At 41.1% G+C, this 25215-nt stretch overlaps 1 protein-coding gene across 1 annotated transcript in view; it reads left to right on the forward strand.

Moving 5' to 3' along the window:
* Nucleotides 1-25215, forward strand: part of ADGRV1 (adhesion G protein-coupled receptor V1) — a 654157-nt gene that overhangs the window by 88036 nt on the left and 540906 nt on the right. The window contains exons 12-14 of the mRNA XM_082259824.1: nucleotides 6182-6405; nucleotides 22704-22830; nucleotides 24154-24339. Coding sequence (XP_082115950.1) covers nucleotides 6182-6405; nucleotides 22704-22830; nucleotides 24154-24339 — 537 coding nt within the window. The remainder of the gene's footprint in view (nucleotides 1-6181; nucleotides 6406-22703; nucleotides 22831-24153; nucleotides 24340-25215) is intronic.

Here is a 25215-nt window from a genome sequence, read left to right on the forward strand (position 1 = left end):
ATCAGTGTGAGCCTAGGCTAAAACATAGAAGCTGATTGGTTACTATGCACAGCTGCACTAGATTCTATGTGCATCAGTTTTAATAAATCTCCCCCTATGTGTTAATCTCACAGAATTCAATACAAAAAGATCATTCAACTTGAAATAATATTAATGGTATTATTATTGATTAATAAATATATTTATTTTTTGGCAGCCATTCTTCAGCCCTGTCTTTAATGTCTAATGTCTACTTGTTGGCTTGCAAAGGTGTAAAAAAGGTGGCTAAATTCATCATTGTGAGATAATTTGTTAATTTTTTCAAGTCAATATAAATGTTGCCCCACTGCTTGCACAGTTGTAAGGGCAAAAAGCATATCAGACAGTTCTTTATTTTGATCTCCTTTATTCCTAACATATTATTTATATAACCCCTGAAGTGCCTTTTAAAAGTAAACTTACCCAATCTCTCCAACTCTTTAAACATTAAATCCCCCAAAAAGCTGCTTGCTCCTTAAAATGAATATATAGTGTTTTTTTTATATCTTCTAGAATGTTGAGAACTTCACAATATTTCATATTTTATATTTCTGGGCAGCAGGTGGAGCCCTCGGTCAATTTATACATGTATACCAAGCTAACCTACACTGCCTTGCTGAAATAAGCCATTTTACTGAACTGAAAAACTGAATCACAAATTACAGAGTAAAAAAGGCAATAGCTATTTAATGAGAAAGAAAAAGCTTAAAAGGAACAACAGTGTCATTTAAAAAATGCTTATTTGTAAAAAGGGAAAAAAAAAACATTACTATATATAATACATTAAAAATATATAAAAATATCAGTTTAGCAATGTTTACATTTTTAACAAAGTTAGGATGAATTTGACCCACACCATTATAGTTTTCCTTGAAGTGAACATGCACTTTATGCAGGGTAAAACAATAGATTTACTTAACTGTATGAGGATATACTTACCTCCTCCATACCTAGGAAGTACTAAATATTACCACCAGTACTGATTGTTGTGGCTGGAGGTATATGGGGGGTTAAAGCAAGCTTGTTGTTTTGTCCTTTAGAAGCCAAGAAGGATAAAAAAGAATATTATACAGTGGTAACAGAATACAATATGTTAAAATATACACTGATCAGCCATAACATTATTACCACTGACATGTAAATAAATATTATTGATTATCACCTTACAATGGCACCTAAAAGTGGGTGGGATATATATGGCAACAGGAGAACACGTTGTCCCTGACGTTGATGTATTAAAAGCTGAAAAAAGTGTTTGAGTGACTTTGACAAGGGCCAAATTGTAATGACTAGATAATGGGGCCAGAGCAACTCCAAAACTGCATCTCTTGTTGGATGTTCCTGGTCTGCTGTGGTCAGGACCTACCAAAGGTGATCCAAGGAAGAAAGAAAAACAGTGACAGTGTCATGGGCAGTCAAGGCTGATTGATGCACATGGAGAGCGAAGGCTGGTCCATATCCATATAGTCCGTACCAATATAGGCGCTACTGTAGCACAAATTGTTGAAAAATGTAATGCTGGTTCTTATAGAAACGTGTCAGAACACACAATGCATCGCAAACTGCTTAGGGTGCCCATGCTGATCAGTGTTCACAGCCTACAAAAAAATACCTACAATGGGCAAGTGAGCATCAGAACTGAACCACAGAGCAATGCAAGAAGGTGGCCTGGTCTAATTCTTTTATAGCATGTGTATGGCCGGGTGAGTGTGTCACTTACCTGGGAAAAAGAGGAATTGCACTACCAGAAGAAGGCAATTTGGCAGAGGCAGTGAGATGCTTTGGGCAATGTTCTGCTGGGAAACCCTGAGTCCTGCCATTCATGTGGATGTTACTTTGATCACCTACCTAAACATTGTTGCTGACAAAGTGCACCCCTTTATGGAAACAGTATTTTCTGATGGCAGGGGCCTCTTTCAGCAGGATACTTTGCCCTGCCACTCTGCAAAATGGTTCAATAATGGTTTGAGGAACATAACAACTATTTGAGGTATTGACTGCCAAATTCTCCAGATCTCAATCCAATAAAGCATCTGTGGGATGTGCTGGAAAAAAATGTCCAATCCATGGTGTAGTATGGTAAGCAACGGGTTAAGTTGCTGTCTGCAAAATGTTACAATTATGTATATGTCTGGGAGCTGGGTGTGGCTGAAGTTAGTTGCATGCGTGATGTTCAGTGAATAAAGAAGCAATCTGTACAGCCTGGTCTGTGTTAATACACTACATTTTGGCGACGAGGATGGCTAGCTTTCTGGATTTACCAGCTATCGGACCGTTTGATGTGTCTGGAGACTACACTAGTCTCTCACAGCGCTGGGACAAGTGGAAGAAGGGATTTCAGCTCTATGTTATAGCCACAGGAGTGACTGCACCTGCTCAGAAGAGAGCCATGCTGCTGCATCTAGCTGGACCTCAAGTTCAGGACATTTTTGAAACCCTGGGAGCAACAGGGGATGATTCAGACTATGAGACAGCCATGAATAGACTGAGTGAGTACTTTGAGCCAAAGAAAAATATTCCCTATGAAAGATATAAGTTTAGACAGGCTGTGCAAGAACCGGGAGAAACCACAGACAGTTATGTGACTAGGCTGAAATATCTGGCAAAGTCTTTTGATTTTGGGACTGTAACTGAGGAGATAATCAGAGATCAGGTCATAGAGAAATGCACATCTGTGCACCTCAGGAGGAGATTATTGAGAGAACCTAGTCTCACACTTACTAGTCTGCAGGAGATTGCAAGAGCCATTGAACTGTCTGAGCTCCAGGCTCTGCATATTGAAACCAAGGACACTGCATCTGTCAATACAGTCTCCAAACCTATCTATAATAATAGGAATATCTGGAGTAGGAAAGAGAGTTTTCCAAAGATGACTTTACATATAACCTGCAGTAAATGTGGCAGAGAGGGACACACATGTCAGGACTGCACTGTGGTACAGAATAAAATGTGCTATGCTTGTGGAAAGACAGGTCATTTTGCAGCTGTGTGTAGAAGTACAACCAGAGATAACAAAACCAAAGGACCATCAGCACAAGTAAATGTTATAGCTGAGGATAAAGAGAGTGCTCCTGACTGTGAATTTATATTCCCCCTGTGTTCTCTGCAAGCTGGGACATTAACCATTAAGATTGGAAATACAGATGTGTCAGTGTTGATTGACTCTGGAGCTACATGCAATGTTATGGACTTAGCTTCTTGGCACAGTCTTAATAGCAGAGAAAATCACCTTAAATTGTGAAACACCACTAAACAGATTTATACTTATGGCTCCAGTACACCACTACAACTTAAAGGCAAATTTTATACCTCTGTTCAAACACATGAGACTGGTCCTCCATTGCAGACCGAATTCTATGTTGTAGATGGCACAGTGTCGCCTCTGCTTGGTCGTCAAACCGCAATGGCACTAGGGGTGTTAAAGATTGGCCGTGATGTCGGCAGCGCAAGAGTGAATATGCTGTCTCCTGCTATTTCTGCATTGAAAGAGGAATTTAAAGATTGCTTCTCTGGGTTTGGAAAATTAAAGGATTTTCAGTTGGAGCTTCACATTGATCCACATGTAAAGCCTATTGCACAGCCAGTACGCAGACTTCCTTATAGCCTGAGATCACCTGTTGAGCACAAACTGGCAGAGCTGCTAGACCTTGACATTATTGAACCTGTGGAAGGACCCACTCCGTGGGTATCGCCGTTAGTTGTTGTAGCAAAGGGCACAGATATTCGGATTTGTGTGGACATGAGATGTGCTAACCAAGCTGTGCAGAGAGAGAGACATCCAATTCCCACTATTGAAGATGTTCTACATGCAATGAATGGGGCAAGTGTCTTCAGTAAACTGCATTTGAAAAGGGGTTATCATCAGATTGAATTGACCCCAGCATCTAGAGTCATCACTACATTTGCAAGCCATAAAGGTCTTTTTAGATACAAGAGGTTGATGTTTGGCGTATCGTCAGCACCGGAGGCCTATCAACATGTGATTCAGCAAGTGCTACATGGTTGTGAAGGCACGCATAACATTTCTGATGATATAATTGTGTGGGGAACAAACACACAGGAGCACGATGAACGTCTCCGTGCAGTGCTAAATCGCTTGAAGGAGAAAGGGTTAACATTAAATGAGAAGAAGTGCACATTTCAAATGAATAAAATGACTTTTATGGGCCATGTGCTGTCTGACAGGGACATTGGTCCGGAGGACTGTAAAATTAAAGCTGTGTCTGATGCCAGAAATCCTGAAAACCCTGCAGAAGTACGCAGTTTTCTTGGGCTAGTGAATTACTGTGCCAAGTTTATTCCAGATATGGCGACTGCCAGTGAACCTCTGAGATTGTTAACTCGCAAAACAGTCCCTTGGAAGTGGGGCCTTTTGGAACAAGGTGCATTTGATGAACTTAAGAGACGGCTGACTTGCGCCACAACTTTGGCTTATTTCAATCCTACTGCACACACCCAAGTTATTGTGGATGCTATCCCTGTGGGGTTAGGCGCCATCTTGGTTCAGAGACAATGCACAGGCGATTACAGGCCTATTCAGTATGCAAGCAGATCCCTTACTGATGTAGAGAGACGTTATTCTCAGACCGAGAAAGAAGCTTTGGCTGTTGTTTGGGGATGTGAAAGGTTTCACACCTATCTCTACGGCCTTGATTTTGAAATCATCACAGACCACAAGCCTCTGGAAGTGATATATTCGCCACGCTCAAAACCATCCGCCAGAATTGAAAGATGGGTTCTCAGATTGTTACCATACCGATTTACAGTGCGGTACAGACCTGGACCGACTAATGCGGCAGATGCACTTTCCAGATTGCCTCAGTCTTCAGCACCTGTTCATAACCTAGCAGAAGAGTACATTCGTTTTGTGGCTACTAACGCCATGCCTCAGGCATTGACACCGCGGGAGGTTGAAGAATTGTCATCTGTGGATCCGGACATTGCTCGATTGAGAAAATGTGTAAGACAAGGGGTTTGGGTGGATTGTGACCCAAGCTATCACAGAATCAAACAAGAGCTGAGTATTGCAGGACAACTAGTTCTACGTGGCCATCGTATTGTGATGCCTAGAGACTTACGGGAACGTACATTACATTTAGCCCATGAGGGCCATCAAGGCATTGTACGCACCAAACAAAGATTACGTGAGAAAGTCTGGTGGCCAGGAATTGACAAGGATGTGGAACGTTTGGTTTCTTCATGTCCAGCATGTCAGTTGGTGGGCAGCAAACCTAAACCAGAACCAGTAACTCACACTGTTCTACCTGAGGGACCATGGGAAGATTTAGCCATTGATCTGTGTGACATTCCATCTGGACACCATCTTTTAGTTGTTGTGGACTATTATTCAAGGTGGCAAGAGGTGGTAGTTCTCACTAAAGCTACATCATCAACTGTAATTGAGGGGTTGGAGAGAATTTTTGCGTCTCATGGGTTGCCTAAACGGATTGTGAGTGATAATGGTGCCCAATTTACTTCTCAGGAATTTCAGGACTATCTGAAATCAAATGCTATTGAACATCATCGTACAACTCCATACTGGCCACAGGCTAACGGGGAAATAACGCTCCCCCGTGGTAGCTCCAACATTATGCACGATGGCTGTCGCCACCAACCCGATGTCACCTGAAGAGCCCGTTCCCTTTTTTACATCATTGCATTGGGCATGATGGGTCTGTGATGTCACAAGGGGACAGGGTCCCCGCCCCCCTGCCCCAAAGCCCCAAGCATGTTTCCTGGTATGGTTCTGTAGGGAGGGTGCTCGCTCGCACCCCCCCCCCCCCCACACACACACACACACACTTTCCTAGCCTGCACGGCTGCAAGCTTGACTAAGGGTCCTGTATGGATTTTGGGGGGGGACCCTACGCCGTTTTGTTTTAAAAAAAAATATTTTGGTGTGGGGTTTCATCTCAAGCCCCAAGTTTCACACTCATCTCAAAGTTGCTTCAAAATGGGATCCCGTTCATTAAAGTCGGATCTTTGTCAGACCGAAGTCGTAGGGCAAAGTTGGTTTGACAGTCGCACGACTTTCATGTTGCACCAGTGTGAACCAGGCCAAAATTAGGAAAGTCTTAGCTTTAAATACAATGTAATACTTTATTATGTGTTCTCCAATTTGCCTTTTCAGTTCTTATCACTCATGTACCCATGTTCCTTTCAGGTGTCAATAGCTCTTCAGCGTGATGGAACGGGAGAAGATGCAGTTGTCTACTGGAGTCTAAAGCCTTCTGGCCCCAATGCAAATGACATCACGTTTGGTGACTTAAGTCCTTTCAATGGTTCTGTGATCTTCCTTTCTGGACAAAGCGACACAGTAATAAATATCACAATTAAAGCTGATGACATACCTGAACTTAATGAAACTGTCATCATATCTTTGGACAGGTATGTTTCTTATCAACTATAATACAAGTATTAAATATGTTATTTGCAAATATGTAGGGCCAAACATGCAGGTATAGAATTTTATTAGCGCTAACCAGTGTTAATTTTGTCAACTAAAATATTTTTGTTGATGAAATTAACACTATTTTAGTCTAATAAAATATGACTAAAACTAAGTTGGCATTATAGTCAAAAGACTATGACTTAGGCTCCATTCACACATAGGGGATTTGATTTGCAGGCAGAATCAAAACTTCTTTTGACTCGCGCGCCGCAATATGTTTGCGTGAAAATGGCACCGCGTTTAGGGTGCCATTGAGAAATAGTGGCATTGCAATGGCGTCCCGTGTTTTGCCGCAATTTTGAATCATGGGAAGAATCGTGGCAATTCACCCCGCGATTTAAATAGCCTATGTGTGAATGGAGCCTAATACTAAATCAAAATTTGATGCCAAAATGAATACTGCATTAGTGCATTACCACATAAAAGTAAGTAGAGGGCATCTTCTAAGCTGCTGAAAAAAAAAATAAAAAATTAAAGGAGTTGTAAAGTTTTAAGGTTTCTCACCTTAAAGCATTCTATGCATTAAGGTGAAAAACCTTCTTGGTTGCAGCTGCCACCCAGACCCCCCACATTCTTACCTGAATCCGAACGTTCCAGCGACGAGCATGAGCCCAGCAGCTTCAGCCGGTGTCTTGGGTCCTGATTGGATAGATTGATAGCAGCGGGAGCCATTGACTGTCAATCAAATCCAGTCACATGGGGGGGGGGCTAGTCCTTCTGTCTGTGTCAATGGATGCAGCAGTGGGACTCGTGAGCGTGCCTGCACGGGTGCCCTCATGGAAAGCTGCTCTCTGTGGGGGCACCCGATGAAGAGGAGGAGTCAGAAGTGACACCAGGGCACCCCAGAAAAGGAGGATCGGGGCTTCTCTGTGCAAACCCCTTGCACAGAGCAGGTAAGTATAACATTTTATTTTAAAAAAAAAGAAACAAACCTTTACATTCACTTAAGGAAAAAGGCTTTCCTTTTTTTTTATATTCAGGTAATATGTGCAATGACTTTACAGCCAATAGAGTTTACAGTTTTTGTTTTTTTAATATTTTAAAGTTGCACTTCTCTTTGTTCTCTTTTTATTTGTTCATGAAACTTGGTTTTATTTACTGTATAAAGATGCTATTTATTACAGCCGCTAAATCAGTGTATGTAGTGCATGTTCAAACCTTGATACCATAAATAATAACATTAGATTTTTACTACAGGAGTATATAATGAGTTTGGCAATTGTAGTGGAAGGCCTAAATAATGCATTACAGTTTAACCTGTTCACGACTGTACTGTAGCCAAATGACGGCTACAGCGTGGTTGCACTTTGCTGGGAGGCCATCATATCATATCCTCCCATGCTTACGCTGCATGTGTGCTCCCTGTGTGCCCTGCAGCGTGCATTGGTAGTGATCTGTGATCAGGGTAAAGAGCCAATCATGGTTACTCATAAGCACATGATCAGCTGTTTCCAGTCACAGCTGTTTACAATGTAAACAGGATTTGCCAGTTATAGGCAATCCTCTCCTCAAGCTGACAAGCCCGTAAGAAGAGAGGAGAGCCGATAACTGGAAAATCCACACAGGACAGCTACACTGATAATCAGGGCACTGATCAGTAGTGTCCTGATTATCAGTGCAGCCCCAACAGTGCTCACTAGTGCTGCCAATCAATGCTCACCAGTGCTGCCAATCAGTGCCCTCAGTGCTCACCAGTGCTGCCAATCAGTGCCCATCAGTGATGCCTGTCAGTGCTTATCAGTGCTGCCTATCAGTACTGCCTGTCATTGCCACCTATCTGTCCCCTTTAATGTCACCTATCAGTGCCCATCAGTGTTGCATATCAGTGCAGCCTCATCAGAGCCGCCTCATCAGTACTCATCAGTGCCCATCAGTGCACACTATCAGTGCCCATCAGTTTCGCCTCATCAGTACCCATCGGTGCCACCTCATCAGTGCACCTTATCAGTGCCCATTAGTGGAGCCTCATCAGCGCACATCAATGAAGGAGAAAACTTACTTATTTACAACCTTTTATGACAGAAACTAAGAAATTAGTCTTTTTTTTTTTTTGTTAACATTTTCGGTCTTTTTACATTTGTTTAGCAAAAAATAAAAACCCAGTGGTGATTAAAAACCACCAAAAGAAAGCTCTGTCTGTTTCAAAAAATGATAAAACATTTTGTTTGGGTACAGTGTTGCATGACTGTGCAATTGTCATCCAAAGTGAGACAGCACTGAAAGCTAAAAATTGGCCTGGGCAGGAAGGTAGTGAAAGTGGCCATTGGCAAATTGTTAACAAAACCCATTAGATTTAGTTGACTAAACTGTATTGGAGATTTTAGCCGACTATAACGTACTTGAGATTTTAGTAGACTAAATTACGACTAAAAACTAAAACAAAACAACTAAAACTAAAATGGCATATTATTTAAAAGACTATGACTAAAACTAAATCAACAAATCAAAATGAATGACATCAAAATGAATACCAGTGTTAACCACAATATAGGAACTGCTAGTAGTACATGTATTCCTACTGAATGGTACACAGCAAGGACTTTGTATCCAAAAGGAGGACTAGATAAAGCCCATTAAGCAGGACACTTAATCGACAGTTCAAAAACCTGCTCCCTTGACTAATAGAATATTACTACAATGGTAAAAATTATTAGCCGCTGGAGAGAACATGGCATTCTAAAAAATGAATACAAAGTGGAATGAGATCAGGTGGAGAGATCTGAGAAGAAAAATGATCAGAAATAGGAAAAACATTGTTTATAAAGACAAGTTGTACTCCAACTTGACAAAAGGTCTTGTTGATGATAAATGTCCATCTACAATCTCTAAAACACTGCTAACAGACTGTCCCTGTCTGAGAGAAAATTATTAGACAATATAAGGATGTTTTATAATGTATAATTTTTCCAGTATTTGTAGATAAAAAAGCAATGAGGGAATTTTATGAAAACCGGGGCAGCCAGAATCTGAAGCAGATGTCCATAGCAACCAATAAGCTTCTATCTTTCATTTTCAAAGCTTAACTGTACAAGCTGAAGATAGAAGCTCAAAAATAAATACAGTGAGCGCTAAGTAATATCCAGCCACTCCCACTAAGAGATGACAATAACTCCCTTGTTAACAAGAATAATACAAAGGAGTGCAGCGCGTAAACAGTACTATAAAAAAAAGTAAATGTATCACCATGTGCATTAACCACTTGCCGACCAGTCACGTTGACTGTACTGCGGCAAAGTGGCTCGTTATCGTCTGGCGACGTAGACCTACGTCACCAGACATTCCCAGTTACAGCGGGAGCTGGGCCAGGGGAGGAGCGGCGGTGATCACCACCGCTCTTCCCCGATTGTCGGGGATCTAGTGTGGAAATCCGCCCGCTTGTGTAAACAAAGCGGGCGGATCTCCTAAGTGACAGGCAGGGTCAGATTGCAGGGTTCAGAATAGCTGAACCTGCGATCTGTCCTTGTGTCACTCAGTCAGTCACCTCCCCCCACACACGTTAGTAAGCACCAGGCATACATTAACCCCTCCCTCTCCAATAAAAATAAACCCCTTCCCTGCCAGTGTCATTTTTACAGTAACAGTGCATATTTATAGCACTGATTACTGTAGTAATGTCACTGGTACCCCAAAAGTGTCAAAAATGTCAGTCAAGGGTCCGATCTGTCCGCCGCAATGTCGCAGTCCAGCAAAAAAATCGCAGATCGCCGCCATTACTCGTTAAAAAAAAAAAAATACCAAAAATGACAGAAATCTTTCCCTTAGTTAGTAAACGCAATACGTTTTGCGCAAACCAATCAAAATACGCTTATTGCGATTTTTTTTACCAAAAATATGTAGCAGAAAACAAATTGGCCAAAAATGATAAAAAAATTTAGATTTTTACATTTTTTGGGGGGGAATTTCATATAAAAAAATGTGAAAAATATTGTTATTTTTTCAAAATTGTCGCTCTTTTTTTGTTTATAGCGCAAAAAGTAAAAATCTCACAGGTGATCAAATACCACCAAAAGAAATACATTTTTGCCTAAATATATGACAAACATTGAATATATTGGATATGTTTTAACTGTCAAAGTAGAAAAATATTGTTATTTTTTCAAAATTGTCGCATTTTTAAATTAATATCAAAAAATGAAAATCGCACAGGTGATCAAATACCACCAAAAGAAAGCTCTGTTTGTGGGGAAAAAAAGTACGTAAATTTTGTTTGGGTACGGCGTTGCATGACCGCGCAATTGTCAGTTAAATTCGCACAGTGCCGAAATCGCAAAAAGTGGCCTGGACGTAAGACAGCAAAATCCTCCGGTGGTAAAGTGGTTAAAAACAAATTCATATGCGAATACAACAGTGCAAAGGGATATTTAAAGTGCCAAGAATAGTGCAATAATGTAAACAATTATGTAAACAGTTAAACTATAGCTCAAATGGTAAGGTGCAAAAAATAGATATAAAGTTTATGTAGTATAGTGTCCAAATAAAGATGCTTTCAGTATCAATAACTCTCCAGGTGCTTGTTAGTGCACATGAAGAAGCCACACGTGTATCCACAAGTGCACTGATCCCACCACCACAATGCACACACCAGAGTGAGCAAACAGATGCACCTATACAGTTATGCCTGGTCCCCTGAAGACATGCATGTGCACGAAATGCGTAGGTATTTGCCCAATACACTGATGTCATGCCACCATATCGGGTTTCTGGAGCGGAAGCCATACTGTGAGCTATACCCTGTACAGGATGAGCTGCCTGGATGTGCCTAACTGCTACTGAGATGTCTGTTGTGGGAATCAGGAAAGAGATTCTACATAATGGCTTAACTGTATAGGCACATCTGTTTGCTTGCTCTGGACACTAATCAGGCTGCACTGATGGGTGCTGATGGGGTTGCACTGATGGGAGAAAATGAGGCTGCACTGAGGGATACTAATGAGGCCGCTCTGATGGGTGCTGTTCAGGGTGCTCTAATGGGTGTTTAATGGACACTGATCAGGCTACACTGATGTGCACTAATGAGGTTGCACTGATCTGCACTAATGAGGCCACACTGATGTGCACTAAGGCACAGCACTGAGGCTACACTGATAGGGCTGCACTGATGGGCACTGATAAGGCAGCACTGATAAGCGACACTGATGGGCACTGATAAGCATCATTAATATGCACTGATGGTACAGCACTAGTGGGCACTGATGAGGCTCCACTAATGAGACAGCACTGATAAGCAGCACTGATGGGCACTGACAAGCAGCATTGATATGCACTGATGGGGAGGCAATGACGATGCAGCACTGATGGGCACTTTGTGATACTAATGGGCACTGTGTGACACTGATGAGCACTGTGTGACACTGATGGGCACTGATGAGTCTCTGTGTGAGGAAAGGAGAGCTGTCAATCTTCGATGACTTGCTGTGTTAACTTTTTTGACACAGCAATCACATGATAAAGATTGCCCTTTACTCCAATCTGTGATGCGCTGTGTCCAAGGCATACATCGATCACAAATCTCAGCTATGGCCTGATAATGAAGTGGTTAAGAAAGGTGTTTCATTATGCTTCAGGTCAGATTTTCAAGTCATTCCATATTTAGGAAATCAAAATAAGCCCTGAATCTATCCCAAGCAATTTTTGAGGATGCACATGTTAATTTGAGATTCCTGTGACATCATTGACCAAATGTGGTCATGACCATATATGTTCGATGATGTCACTCGGGAGACCCGCGTCCTTGTTTATGCCTAGCTGTCATGTGCAAGAGTCATCATTCATGGGTGAGTAGTTGTTGCACAGGATCTTGTAAGGGGTCAATGGTTTTTTTCTTTTGGCAGGCATTGTTCATCATGACTGACATGAATTTGCATCAAATGACGATGTGGTTGACAGTGGATTTACATTGTGGGACCTTTTTGAGTTTCTTTTTAAAAGGCTTGTCAAGAACTGTGTGTGTTTTTATGTACTCGCTTTTTTATTATGTACCCCTTACTTAGTCACATAAAGGATGACTTTTGGTAAAGGGGCCTTTCAGATTCTGATAAGCCCCCTTACCAACAGACCCCCACAACCACCAGGCCAGGTTTGTGGGGAAGAGGCCCTTGTTCCCATCAACATGGCAGCCTGGCAAGGACCCCCATGTTGGGTAAGGTTCCCTCTCATCATGTGGCCTGGTATTGTTCAGGAAGGGGGGGGGGTTATATGTTAATCCCCCACCTTTCTTGGTGTGCCAGGCTGCATGCTCAGATAAGAATCTGGTTTAGATTTTGGAGAGGACACCACATTTTTTTTGGCTCCTGCCTGAATGGGCTGAAAGTTCTGTATTTCAGACAAACTCTTGAACAAGCAAAGTTTGGTTCAAACCTGTGTTTGTCCCTCATTGTCACCAGAACAGAAATTGAAGCAAAATACTAAAATAAGGGTCATCTGTTTTAGAGACAAATGGGGGGATTCTTCAGAGATGTTCTGTTACTTTCCATTGTGCTTACCAGAGAGTAGCTGAAGGAAAATGTCTTAAACAGAGCAGAGATAGCAAAAAAAAACCCCCAAAACCTTATCTTTTAACCCTTACCTGCTTAAACCATTTTCCTATTAAAAGAAACAACGTTTTTTCTTTATACATTAAAGTGATGAGGGTATTTAAATATTTGAGAGGTGCTGTTTTACAGAAATATCTCATCTATATATTAATAACTATTCAATGTTTTGTTTAGGTTGGTGATCACATACTGTATGGTGGCTACAAACAGAATAGGCCCTTTCACACATTCAATGATAAAAGTAAAGAAGTCGTGCTTGGTCTGGCTTCAAAGAAAGCCATACAGAATTTGCTCAGCAGCCACAGATTGGAGCTTGGCAGTAAAAATACAGGAAGAGGGCTGGCAGGGGATGTTGTGAATGGATCCTGACATACTGTTTGGTCGAGGGGTCATCCCTCATTAGAGAGGACTGACATTTCTCTTGAAAGGCTTTGTAAACAGGGCAGCACCCAACAAATAGGGCTCCTATAAAGTCAGCAGTGTTATGTGTGCTGAAAGAATAAAAGTGTCTTTTTACTCTTAGCTTGTTTATTGAGGTTTTGGCAGATTGTTCCCTCATTCCCTTACTTTTCCTCCCGACTCCTTTCCTGTTTTGCCAGGGTAGAAACAGAAAGATTTGTGGTTTACATTGGGTAAGTGTAACAACCTGTGTGAAATGAGTGAAGAATGACTAAGCCTCATTCTATTTTTATTGTGTATCAACTTCTGATGGACAACAATACTTATGCATGAAGATGAAATGCACCCCTTTGCATGTCAATCAGTCTACTCACTTACTTGCATGCTCTGTTTATGGTGATATACTGTATATTGTTCAGTAAGACAAAACAGCAAGTGCACAATACATCAATCTATATTAAAAAGATGAAAATAATCTTTCTATAATGTTATTTGACTGCAATGGTGAGTTGTAGTTGTCTACCATGGCTTGCATAACATTGGTGTTCTAGTCAACAGATCCAGATGGAATCTGTTTGTGGAACATATACTTTCTTTAGCCACTTCCGGACTGCCTACTGTATATATACGTCAGGACTTTGACGTTAAATACCGGCGTTAAGGCAGCAGGTAGCCCCAGTATTTTTTTAAACAGTGTGGCCAATTCAGCATCCGATAATAGTGGTCCTGGTTGCAGATTTACCACGGGATCACTTTTTTAGGCAGCGGGCCCCCCCTCCCACCACTTCCCAGTATTGGCAGTAAAGGCGGAAACTATCTAATCCCCTGAATCGATGGGCAGGAAGTCGAGTGAGGGCTGTGACGGAACCGTCCCACACTCCGCTTGAGTGCTTCTATTACCGCTTCCTCCAGTCTGAGCATAGATATCAGATACAGTATTATAGTCGCATATTGCAACCAAGAACTAGACAGTACTCGTTTAGCTGCATAACTGGAATTCTTTTTTTGAAAACTCAAAGATAATTTTTACTACACAACCGGGTGAGGCTGATCACATTATCATATGCAAACGCAACTGTATACAGACATATAGTTAACATGCTAATTGACTCAGCACTTAAACCAGCCTAGGTGGAGTGCACAGAAAGATGGCAGGCAAACAATAGGTGACACAATTAACAATTGACCATGGGACAGACAAGCTTAGCAGACAATAAGTGTGTTAATAAGCAATTAACAATACAAACAGTGCCACACCCTCCTCCTTCCTCACACTAGTAGGCAACAGACTATAGCAGGAGACCTACTTACAATGACCCCAGACAGGTGACTTGCTGATGACATCAACATCTGCTAGTCTCACAAGTGTGAAGTAGTCACTATTTTTAGAGAGGCAGCTAGGCCCTGAATAGGGACCCCAGGTCTAGAGTCTGTGTGTCTTGGTGAGACATGGACTTGAATCCAAAGTAACATTAGTCCAAGGGTCCCCCAGGCAAACACCTCACAAAGAGCAGTGTCCCCCCAAAAGCCAGGGCCCATAGTCAGTGGGTGATAGGCTTGCTCCGAGTCCTCTATAAAAGCCCCTGTCCCGGCTAGGTCTGTCACAAGGGCAAGATGGCCCCCCACTCGACTCTATGCCCTTGGAGGACCGGAGTGACGTCTGACGTCACTTCCGCATAATGGCCTTAAAGGGCCAATTTTTATTTTATTTGGTAAATGTAAAATTACATTTTATTTTGCTTTTAGTGTAAATGTAAGATCTGAGGTCTTTTTAACCCCAGATCTCGCAATAAAGAGGCCCTTACCTGCTTATTTCTATTGCAAAGGATGTTTACATTCTTGTTTATAGGCATACAAGTGCTAAAAAAATAAATTAAAGGGACAGTGTAAAAATAAAAAGTAAAATAAATAAGAACAAAAAAAATTTAAAGCGCCCTGTCCCTCCAAGCTCGCTCGCAGAAGCGAAAGCATATGTAAGTCGCGCCCACATATGTAAACTGTGTTCAAATCACACATGTGAGGTATCCCCACAATCATTAGAGTGAGAGCAATAATTCTAGCGCCTTCTCTGTACCTCTAAACAGGTAATCTGTAAAAAAATTTAACGTGTCGCCTATGGATATTTTTTTGTACCGTAGTTTTTGGCCATTCCACAGGTGTGCCCAATTTTAAAGCATGGCATGTTAAGTATCTATTTACTCGGCATAACATCATCTTTCACATTATACAAAAAAAATTGGGCTAACTTTACTGTTTGTTTTCATTAATTCAAAATGCGTTTTGTGAGTCCGCTGTGGAAATACAGTGTGGCATGAAAAATTGCAGCAATCTCCATTTTGTTCTTTAGGGTCTCTGCTAAAAATATATAATGTTTGGGGGTTCTAAGTCATTTTCTAGATTTTAACTTGCAAACAACAAATGTCAGAAAAAGGCTTGATCCTTAAGTGGTTAGGGCTAATATATTAGAAATGTGTGTTCGTTTGTATAGTCTGATTAGTCTGAGATAGTTCTGCTATCACACATAAATTTACATATCCCAACTTTGCATAGGTTCCCTTTAGTTGCTCCATGCTTTTCCCACAATTCAAAAATAAACTAGGAGTTTAAACAGCTTCCATCCACATTGGGCCTAATGTATGTAATGATACACTTTTTAGGCTGTTTCAGACGAGAGCTAAAACGAATGGTAAAATATTCGCTAAAGTGCATCAAAATTAGATAATATTTGTATAAATGCGTAAAATAAATAATGTGATTTATTTCGGTCCCAACTCTAACGAAAACATTCTTTCAGTTACAATGTGGGGGTGGTGACGTATAAGAAGTATAAAAAGTATAGGATCTCTGTCACTGAGACCGGGGATTAGGGAAAGTCTTTCTATTGAGGGCATACATAAAAGGTATAGTAGAGGGGCTAAGTGTTAGGACCTGCTGTTTCTGTCACATTTGGGAGGACTTCCCATCACTTCCTGTATCAATGACAGGACAGGAAGTAAGGGGTAAGCCTTCCCTGCTAAACAATGGTTGTAATTGGGCTTTCATTTCATCATCATGTTTCTATGAATCAGTAAGTGGTAAACCAGTAAACACATGTAACCAACCCAGTGCACATGAATTCTAAACAGTGAAATACCCGCTACTCTAAAAGTGCAAAGATAACATATCAGATGCTGAAAAATACAAGACTGATTAATCCAGCAATAGCAGCGATTAGCGTTAAGAAGTTAGAGAAAGGCCCCCACAGTCCAAAACTTTACACCAAGTGATTAGTGTCCCAGTCACCACACCTCAATAAATTCAGATAACAAACTCACCAGATTTAATAGGTTAAACACTTTGCAATGACACTTAGATGATAACCCGATGTTCCATCCACAGTGAACAAATTGAAGCTCATAAATTAAAAATATCACTTGAATGGTAGACACATTCGGTATCTCACCCCCTTCACTGTGCAAGCTCGAGTTGGGTGATTCCCAGGTAGATCCGATAGTTGATGTCATTCAGAGAGGTCGCATGGTCACACCCTGAGCGCGTTTCGTCATCGCGTCTTCGTCAGCGGGCACATACCGAATGTGCTGATCACTCAAACGATGTTCAAAGTTTTGATTAATTTACTGAATGTGAGTGTAATTTTAAAGGGTGTTATTTTTGGGCAATAAAATACATTTACAGTATCACGCTATGTGCCCTATTTTTTTTTTCATTTATGAGCTTCAATTCACTGACTGTTGATGGAACATCAGGTTATTATCTAAGTGTCATTACAAGGCGTTTAACCTATTTAATCTGGTGAGTTTGTTATTTGAAGGGGAGGTTTTCACGAGGTGTGGTGCCTGGGACATTTGATGGGCTCACCCCGATTACCTCCAGACAACACAGTGGCTATACTATCGCTAATCACTTGGTGGAAAATTTTGGACTGTGGGGACATTCTCTAACTTTTTAACGCTAAGCGCTGCTATTGCTGGATTAATCAATTTTGTCTTTTTTTTACACTTTAAATGTGATTTTTCTTTGAATATAGCTTTCAGGTGTATTGTATTATAGCCACTTGGCCCATGACGAACAAATACCGTAAAATTTTGCTTATAAATGAAAATGAAACTACATTGCTATTTCACAGCTCCCAAGCGCTCACAATTTATTATGCATTTTAAATGTATTTTCTTACTTTCTACAATGCAGTGTTTATCGCTTCTACTTTTACTGTAAAAACAGTTGTACATCTACATTTTAAAACTATAGGTGCTCCTTCTAGGGGTTTATGAAAAAGATTACATTCCATTTCCTAATAATCTATACTTTCAGTATAGTCAACAAGCGATTATATGTATGCTAACAACAAAGCTTGTTTATGTACAACATACTGTACAATAAGGAGCCACAAACTGTGTTGTAATACAAAACATTGTATAGTGGTTCAAAATATATAAGTTTAGTATAAAAATGTTGCAGAACTGGTTTTATCCATGTTTGTAGCTAGTTGGTAAAACAAAACTAACGCGTCCTGAAAAGTTTCTAAAGTAACAACACTGAATTTCTTGCAAGTACTAGTTTTAGTCTTGATGTTTCCTGTGGGGACCCTTGGATCTTAGGAGGACCAAGCTTTATGTAGAGCCTCAACTTCTGTCCAAATTGATATTACATTTTACCCCTACTTATTCAGCTGTCCAATGTCAAAATTTCAGTAGGCAGTAAAGGTTCAGGCATTTCATAGTTTAATGCAAGGGGCAGAACGTAGTGTCAGTAAGGACACAGCCTAAAGAAAAATGAATGGTATGGATATGTACTATATAACTATGTACAGTATATAACATGCCTGGTCAATGCCCCTGGAAGCTGGAAATCACTGAAATAGACACCATTACTCCAGTGATCTCTAAAGATGTGCACATTAAAAAAAAAAGTGTTTTGTTTCGTATTTATTCGTTAATTATTTTGTTTCATCATATTCGTTATGTTAGAATCAATCAATAAAGAAACCAGCGCCTAGGAAGCTTGTGTATAAAATCAATTACAAAATTAATCACCAGAAATGCAGCCACTGAACCATAGCGAAGCTATGTGGCACGCAAGGAAAATAAATTAGGTGCAAAATCTGTGAAAAAATGATTTGATAATGAAAAAAAAAAGTTTTTAAGTGGTGATTGTAAATACATATAAGGTGGTTGTAAAATTAATTATGAGACAAGAAGTGCCAATGCAAAGATATACTGGTAGTAAGTGCTAGTGCTTCAGTGCAATCATATATGCTTGTAAGCACCTGAGAATAAAGTGCTGGTGTGTGTGCCAACTAAAAGTGCTAGTGCTTCAATGCAGTAGTGTATACCTATAAACAATAATATTCATAAGTTCAAAATTAGCCAATTATTATACAGTAAACTGATTATATCACAGAAAAAACTTTTGTGCGCAAAAGTGCAGGTGCAAACAAAAGGAAAAAAATGCAAAAAGAAAAAAAAAAGAAAAGAAATGCAAGAATTGCTAATAGAATACAAAGAAATTAGTTCTCCAAATTAGTAATCATATCAAACAATCTATAATAATAAAATCCAAGTGTCTCTGCGTCCAGTGTCCCCGTGTCCGTGGGATTGCGATACTGCGCATGTGCCCCACGGACAGCCGTTGGGACGCAGAGACTTCGGGCGGCCGGCCGGCGCTGGGGACTGGCTGGCTTTTCGATCACGTGCTCAGTGAGTACGGGTGACGTTGCTACGTGACAGGTGCCATGTCTGGAGTGGGCAGTCACCTGTTTGTGGGTGGGAGGAGATACAGGAAGTATCCCCGCCCCCCCGGTGTGCGGAGTTTAGATTAGCACCCCCGCCCCCCAGTCCTCTCACACACTTCTCTCCGGTACCGGCGCCATGGCTCTCACCCAGCAGTCACAGACTTGGTTCCCCACACACGTCCAGGTCACCATCCTACAAGCCAAGGGCCTTAGAGACAAGGGGAAGGTCGCCACCAATGACGCTGTCCTGTCGGCACTCTGCTTTGATTGGGGGCAATGTTGTGCCACTCTGCATTGATTGGGGGCATTGCTGTGGGCACTCTGTAAATGATTGGGGCCAATGCTGTGGCACGCTGCAATTGATTGGGAGCAATGCTGTGGGCACTCTGCAATTAATTGGGGGCAATGCTGTGACACTCTGCAATTGATTGGGGGCAATGCTGTGGCACTCTGCAATTGATTGGGAGCAATGCTGTGGCACTCTGCAATTGATTGGGGGCAATGCTGTGGCACTCTGCATTGATTGGGGGCAATGCTGTGGCACTCTGCAATTGATTGGGGGCAATGCTGTGGCACTCTGCATTGATTGGGGGCAATGCTGTGGGCACTCTGCAATTGATTGAGGGCCATGCTGTGGCACTCTGCATTGATTGGGGGCAATGCTGTGGGCACTCTGCAATTGATTGGGGGCAATGCTGTGGCACTCTGCGATTGATTGGGGGCAATGCTGTGGCACTCTGCAATTTATTGGGGGCAATGCTGTGCGCACTCTGCATTGATTGGGGGCAATGCTGTGGGCACTCTGCAATTGATTGGGGGCAATGCTGTGGCACTCTGCAATTGATTGGGGGCAATGCTGTGGGCACTCTGCAATTAATTGGGGGCAATGCTATGGGCACTCTGCATTAATTGGGGGCACGCTGGTCACGCTGCATTGACGTCCCCCCCCCCCTTTGCTCAGTCTAAAGGTTTGCGCTCACAAACGGAACATTGGCAGCCGGTATTCTGTCAGAAAACCCTACCCCATCATATTTCCCTACCTACGTCATTTCCGGTGCAGGTTCGTCATGCACCAGCTGTAGTCGCGTCACACGTCTTACTGCGCATGCGCAGAATAGGTAGGGAATTTTGATAAAATCATAAGGGCTGAGGCACAAGTCCTACTGCGCATGAGCGGGCGCATGCGCACCAACGGATCGGGCAGCGCCATCTCTTATAACAAACATACATCCCATCTCCATGGCACACACATGGCGCCGATCGGACAATCCTATTCCCTACCCACACGCGCACGCCCACTGTCTCATTGTCGGGTCGGTGCATTGTGGGGCATGGGGATTGGATGAATGCTTGTTATAAGAGATCCCGCTGCCCGACCCGTTGGTGCGCATGCGCCGGTGCATGCACACTAGGACTTTTGTCTGACCCCTTATGATGCTATCATAATTCCCTACCTATTCTGCGCATGCAGAATAGGACGTGTGATGTGGCTACAAGCTGCTGCATGACAAATCCACAGCTGATCTCAACCGGAAATGACGTAGGTAGGGAAATCTGATGGGGTAGGGATATCTGATAGAACACCAGGCGAAACTGTTGAAGCGGCGGGTGTGCACGGGCACGCGGCGGGTGCTCGCTCGCATGGACTTACTGCTAAGCGGCAGCGGGCGTTACAAGTGGCGGCGGGCGAGCGATGTCACGCGAGAGCTGCTCAGTCAGTTCTGCGCATGTCCCCGACGTTGCTAGGGCAACAGGGACGCAGAGCTGACAGAGGCTCTCGCTTAACTGGAACAAGTCTGTTTTTACAAATGTTTGACCACATATGTTCTAGCGCCCGTTAATTTAACGGGCTTAATGTCTAGTTATAAATAGTCCATTGAATAAAGTTCTTATTGTAATCCTTCCGTGCAGAAAAGTGTCAATAGTGCTGATAAATAAATTAATTTCAAAGTGCTTGCAGTGTGTCAGTGAGGGTCCTTTCACCACAGTAAACAATATGCCTGGGTAAACTCACCAGATATATTGCTGGTAAAATTATAAACCAGCAATCAAGCCTTGTTCACACTTAAATACTCCTTGAACTCCTCTCTCCTTGATCACCACAGCTCGGGTTATAATTAGTGGAACCACATAGAGGGATAAAGAGTGATGCCACACATAGCGTTATACTGCTTAATTAAACCATTTTCATTTATAAAAGATAAGTTCCAAAGCACTCACAAAGGTGGTGTTTGCCAGCACTCACTAGGGATCTGCGCTGTGTGCCACGCCTACCAGTTTCGTCACCTGACGTCTTCTTGGGGCGGTCTATTCCTATTGCAGGGGATGTTTACATTCCTTGTAATCAGAATAAAAGTGATAAAAAAATAAAAATAAAGGGAAAGTGTAAAAATATAAAAATAATATTAACAATAGCAAAAAAATTAAAGTGCCCCTGTCCCCGCATGCTCGCACGCAGAAGCGAACGCTTATGTACGTCGCGCTCCCATAGGTAAACGGCATTCAAACCACACATGTGAGGTATCTCCACGAACGTTAGAGCGAGAGCAATAATTCTAGCCAAAGATTTCTTCTGTTGCTCGAAACTGGTAACCTGTAAACATTTTTAAATCGTTGCCTATGGAGATTCTACTGAAGTTTGGCACCATTCCACGAGTGTGCACAATTTTAAAGCATGACATGTTTCTATTTACTCGGTGTAACATCATCTTTCACATTGTACAAAAAAATTGGGCTAACTTTGGGCTAGTGTTTTTTTTTTTTTTTTTAATTCATGCGCAAATACCCGGTGACATAAAAAGTTGTGACAACCGCTATCTAATCTCCTAGGGTCTCTGCTAAAAAAAATACATAATGTTTGGTGGTTCTGAGTAATTTTCTAGCCAAGAAATGATAATTTTTACATGTAGGAGCGGAGTGCCAGAATAGGCCCAGTATGGAAGTGGTTAAAACAACCCTCCAATAAAACCCTACCCAGTGCATAGAACACTATTACCTCCTTACTTTTGAAGTACCCTAAATCTTTATTTTCTATGTTTTTTTTTATTTTTTATTTTTATTTTGTTTAATCACTTTATCAAAATAATTGCTGTAAATAATATCAATGCTTGATATAGTTATATCACGCAATAACAGCTTATTATGTATGATGACACTATATATTTCCATATAGCTATTCATTTTTATTTCTTATGTGTATCAATATTATGCTTACATACATTTTGTAAAATTGTTACATCATATGTTCTATGTGAATTGAAAACCTTTTTCAATAAAAAAAGTTTGTAATAAAAAAAAAAAAAGAAAACCCTCTAAATCTACCGGCCTGGTAAATCAAAAGTCTGCGATGGGGTATGGACATGATTGTCAGATCTAGGACAACCAGACGAAATGGCATTTGGCACCTTTTCCAAGAAGAAAGAAACCTGGTCTATCCTCTGTCTTTAATAGTTTGGTATTATTTTGTTTGTCATCAATCTGTTATTTCCTTCTCTATAATAATTGAATGTAATATTTTTTTTTTTTAAATATTTCCTTAGAACTAACTATATTCATTCTATATACTTTCAAGGGTCAGTGCAGAGAATCAAGTTATCAAGTCTGGATTCACCAGCTGTGAGCTCACTGTACTTAGGAACGATGATCCTGGTGGGGTGTTTGAATTTTCCCCATTTTTCAGAGGCCCTTATTATGTGAAAGTAAGTATAGTAGTTACTTAAATTGAAATGATCATTTTCACTTCACATGAATTAGTAGAGTACATTTGAAGTTTAAAAAATAATCCTTTTCCCGCCATAAAATAAAATATCACTGGTCCTGGGCTGTCATGTTACCTAAAGCCTAAGATAAGATCACATGGCATTTGACTATCAGGACCATTGTGGTTTTAAAACTATACTTTGATTACTGAAGGCCCCTTTCACACTTTTGTGACCTCAAAGTCATGCAATTTTTTGCAGCGTTTTTTTGCCGCAAAGTAATGCCTATTAGATTTTTCTGTTTGCGCCCCCCCCAAAACTTTGAGCACCAGCCGCCACTGATAATAATAGTTCAACTTTTGTTTATATTTCACTGCAAGGAAAGTCAACATTTGCCAAGTAGCCATGCCCATTACTTGCCATTGTTCCTAAAGTATGTGCAAATCCAAACACTAAAATTGTATATAAGCTTTACCATGTTAACGTAACACCAGAAGTTATTTCCAATATTCAAAAATCCACAACTTTTTTTTTAAAGTGGTAAAGGCAGGTTTTTTTTTAACTTAATGCATTCTATACATTAAGATAAAAAAAAACCCTCTGTGTACAGCTCCCCCCTCAGCCCCCTAATACTTACCTGAGCTCCATCTAGATCCAGCAATGTTGCTTGAGAGACTTGGCTGTCTTGGACTCTCCCTTATGATTGGCTGAGACACAGCATTAGGTGCCACTGGCTCCCGCTGCTGTCAATCAAAGTCAGTGAGCCAATGAGGAATGAGAGGAGGCGGGGCTGAACTGTGGCTCCGTGTCTGAAAGGACACAGAGTGTAACAGCTCGAATCAGGTGCTCCCATAGCAAGCTGCTTGCTGTGGGGGCACTTGGCTGGAGGGAGGGGCCATGAGCGCCAGCAAGGTGCCTGAGAAGAAGAGGATCTGGGCTGTTCTGTGCAAATCCGTGACACAGAGCAGAAAAGTATAACATGTTTGTTATTTTTAACCCAAAAAAAAAGAGACTTTATTAAGTGTTGATCCATGTGGCCCGTTGTGTTCCAGCACATCACTGGATATAAGAAGAAGGATTAACACACACCAGGCTACAATAAACTTATTTTTATTTTTTTTAAAACAGCATGGATACACTATTCATGCAAATTGCGGCGCAAACAGCACTATCTGAGCTAAGAGTATGGAGGCTCACTTCATGGAAGAATAGGAACAATACTATGTCATATTAATAGCTCATGGGTGCTCATGTTGTATCGCATTGTTCAATTCTTTCCTTCTGACCTTGTAAGAAAGCATGTTGTGTGTCTGTGATCCCTAGGAAGGAGATTCGGTCGAGCTTAGAATTTCTCGATCCAGAGGTGCTCTTGTAAAACAATTTCTGCGCTACACCATCGAGCCAAAGGACAGCAACGAATTCTATGGAAATACAGGCATCCTGGAGTTCCAGACTGGTGAAAAGGAGATTGTAATTACATTGTTAACAAGGATGGATGGGATACCAGAGGTATTAGACGTTTTTACTCACTGACTGCACTTCTTTCTGAAGGCTTTGTGCTGGGGTTAACTTTGTGCACAACTAACACTTAAAGAGCCGAAGGAATGGTTGTATACACTGCCATGTCCTACAAAGGGAGCAATACATGATTAAGTGGTTATTAAGAAGCTGTGAACCACTATTCAGATCACAGAGGATTGATAATGGTGTGAAAATCCTCTGACACCTATTTAGCATAAAGCACCAATCATTTGCCAATTACACCACTTTGCAATGCACAGAGCTAAGGCTGAGACTCCGGGCTCTTTTGTTACTGGCTTCTCGTGGAACATGTGAGATGCATGTGAATTTTTGCCACAGTGTATTTCACTATCTTTGGGGTTAGGAATGAAACTTTATGGACAACGTCTATGTTAAAATTTATAACACATTATTCAAATTCCTGTAAAAAAAAAAAATAATACAGTGCATTTAAACATGCTGTAACACACATACACACATTTTATTATTATTTTAGCAAATTAAAATTGAACTATTTACAACAATCTTGGCTTCAAACAAATTAAAAAATTTGTGTATTTATCTTAGCCACGTACACACAGACACGATAGCGCCAATTTGGGGTGAAAATAGTTAACCAACCAGCGTCTTTTGCATTGTGTGAACTGTGAGAATTTTGTTAATTCAAGAGGATCTATCCTTAAAAATCAAATTACATTAGAGATCTAGAAATGTAGGAATTTTATAATGTTTCCTGTATTGGTAGAATATTTTCCCTACAAATGAACCTGCTTCACAAAAGACAGCTCACACATTTGTATGTTAGTTTTAAATTTACATGTTAGCCTATATTTAAAACCTAAATGCAGCCAAAAAAATAATAAA

Source organism: Pelophylax lessonae (assembly GCF_965119305.1).
Source record: "Pelophylax lessonae genome assembly, chromosome: 1".
In the NCBI taxonomy this organism is placed as follows: domain Eukaryota; kingdom Metazoa; phylum Chordata; class Amphibia; order Anura; family Ranidae; genus Pelophylax; species Pelophylax lessonae.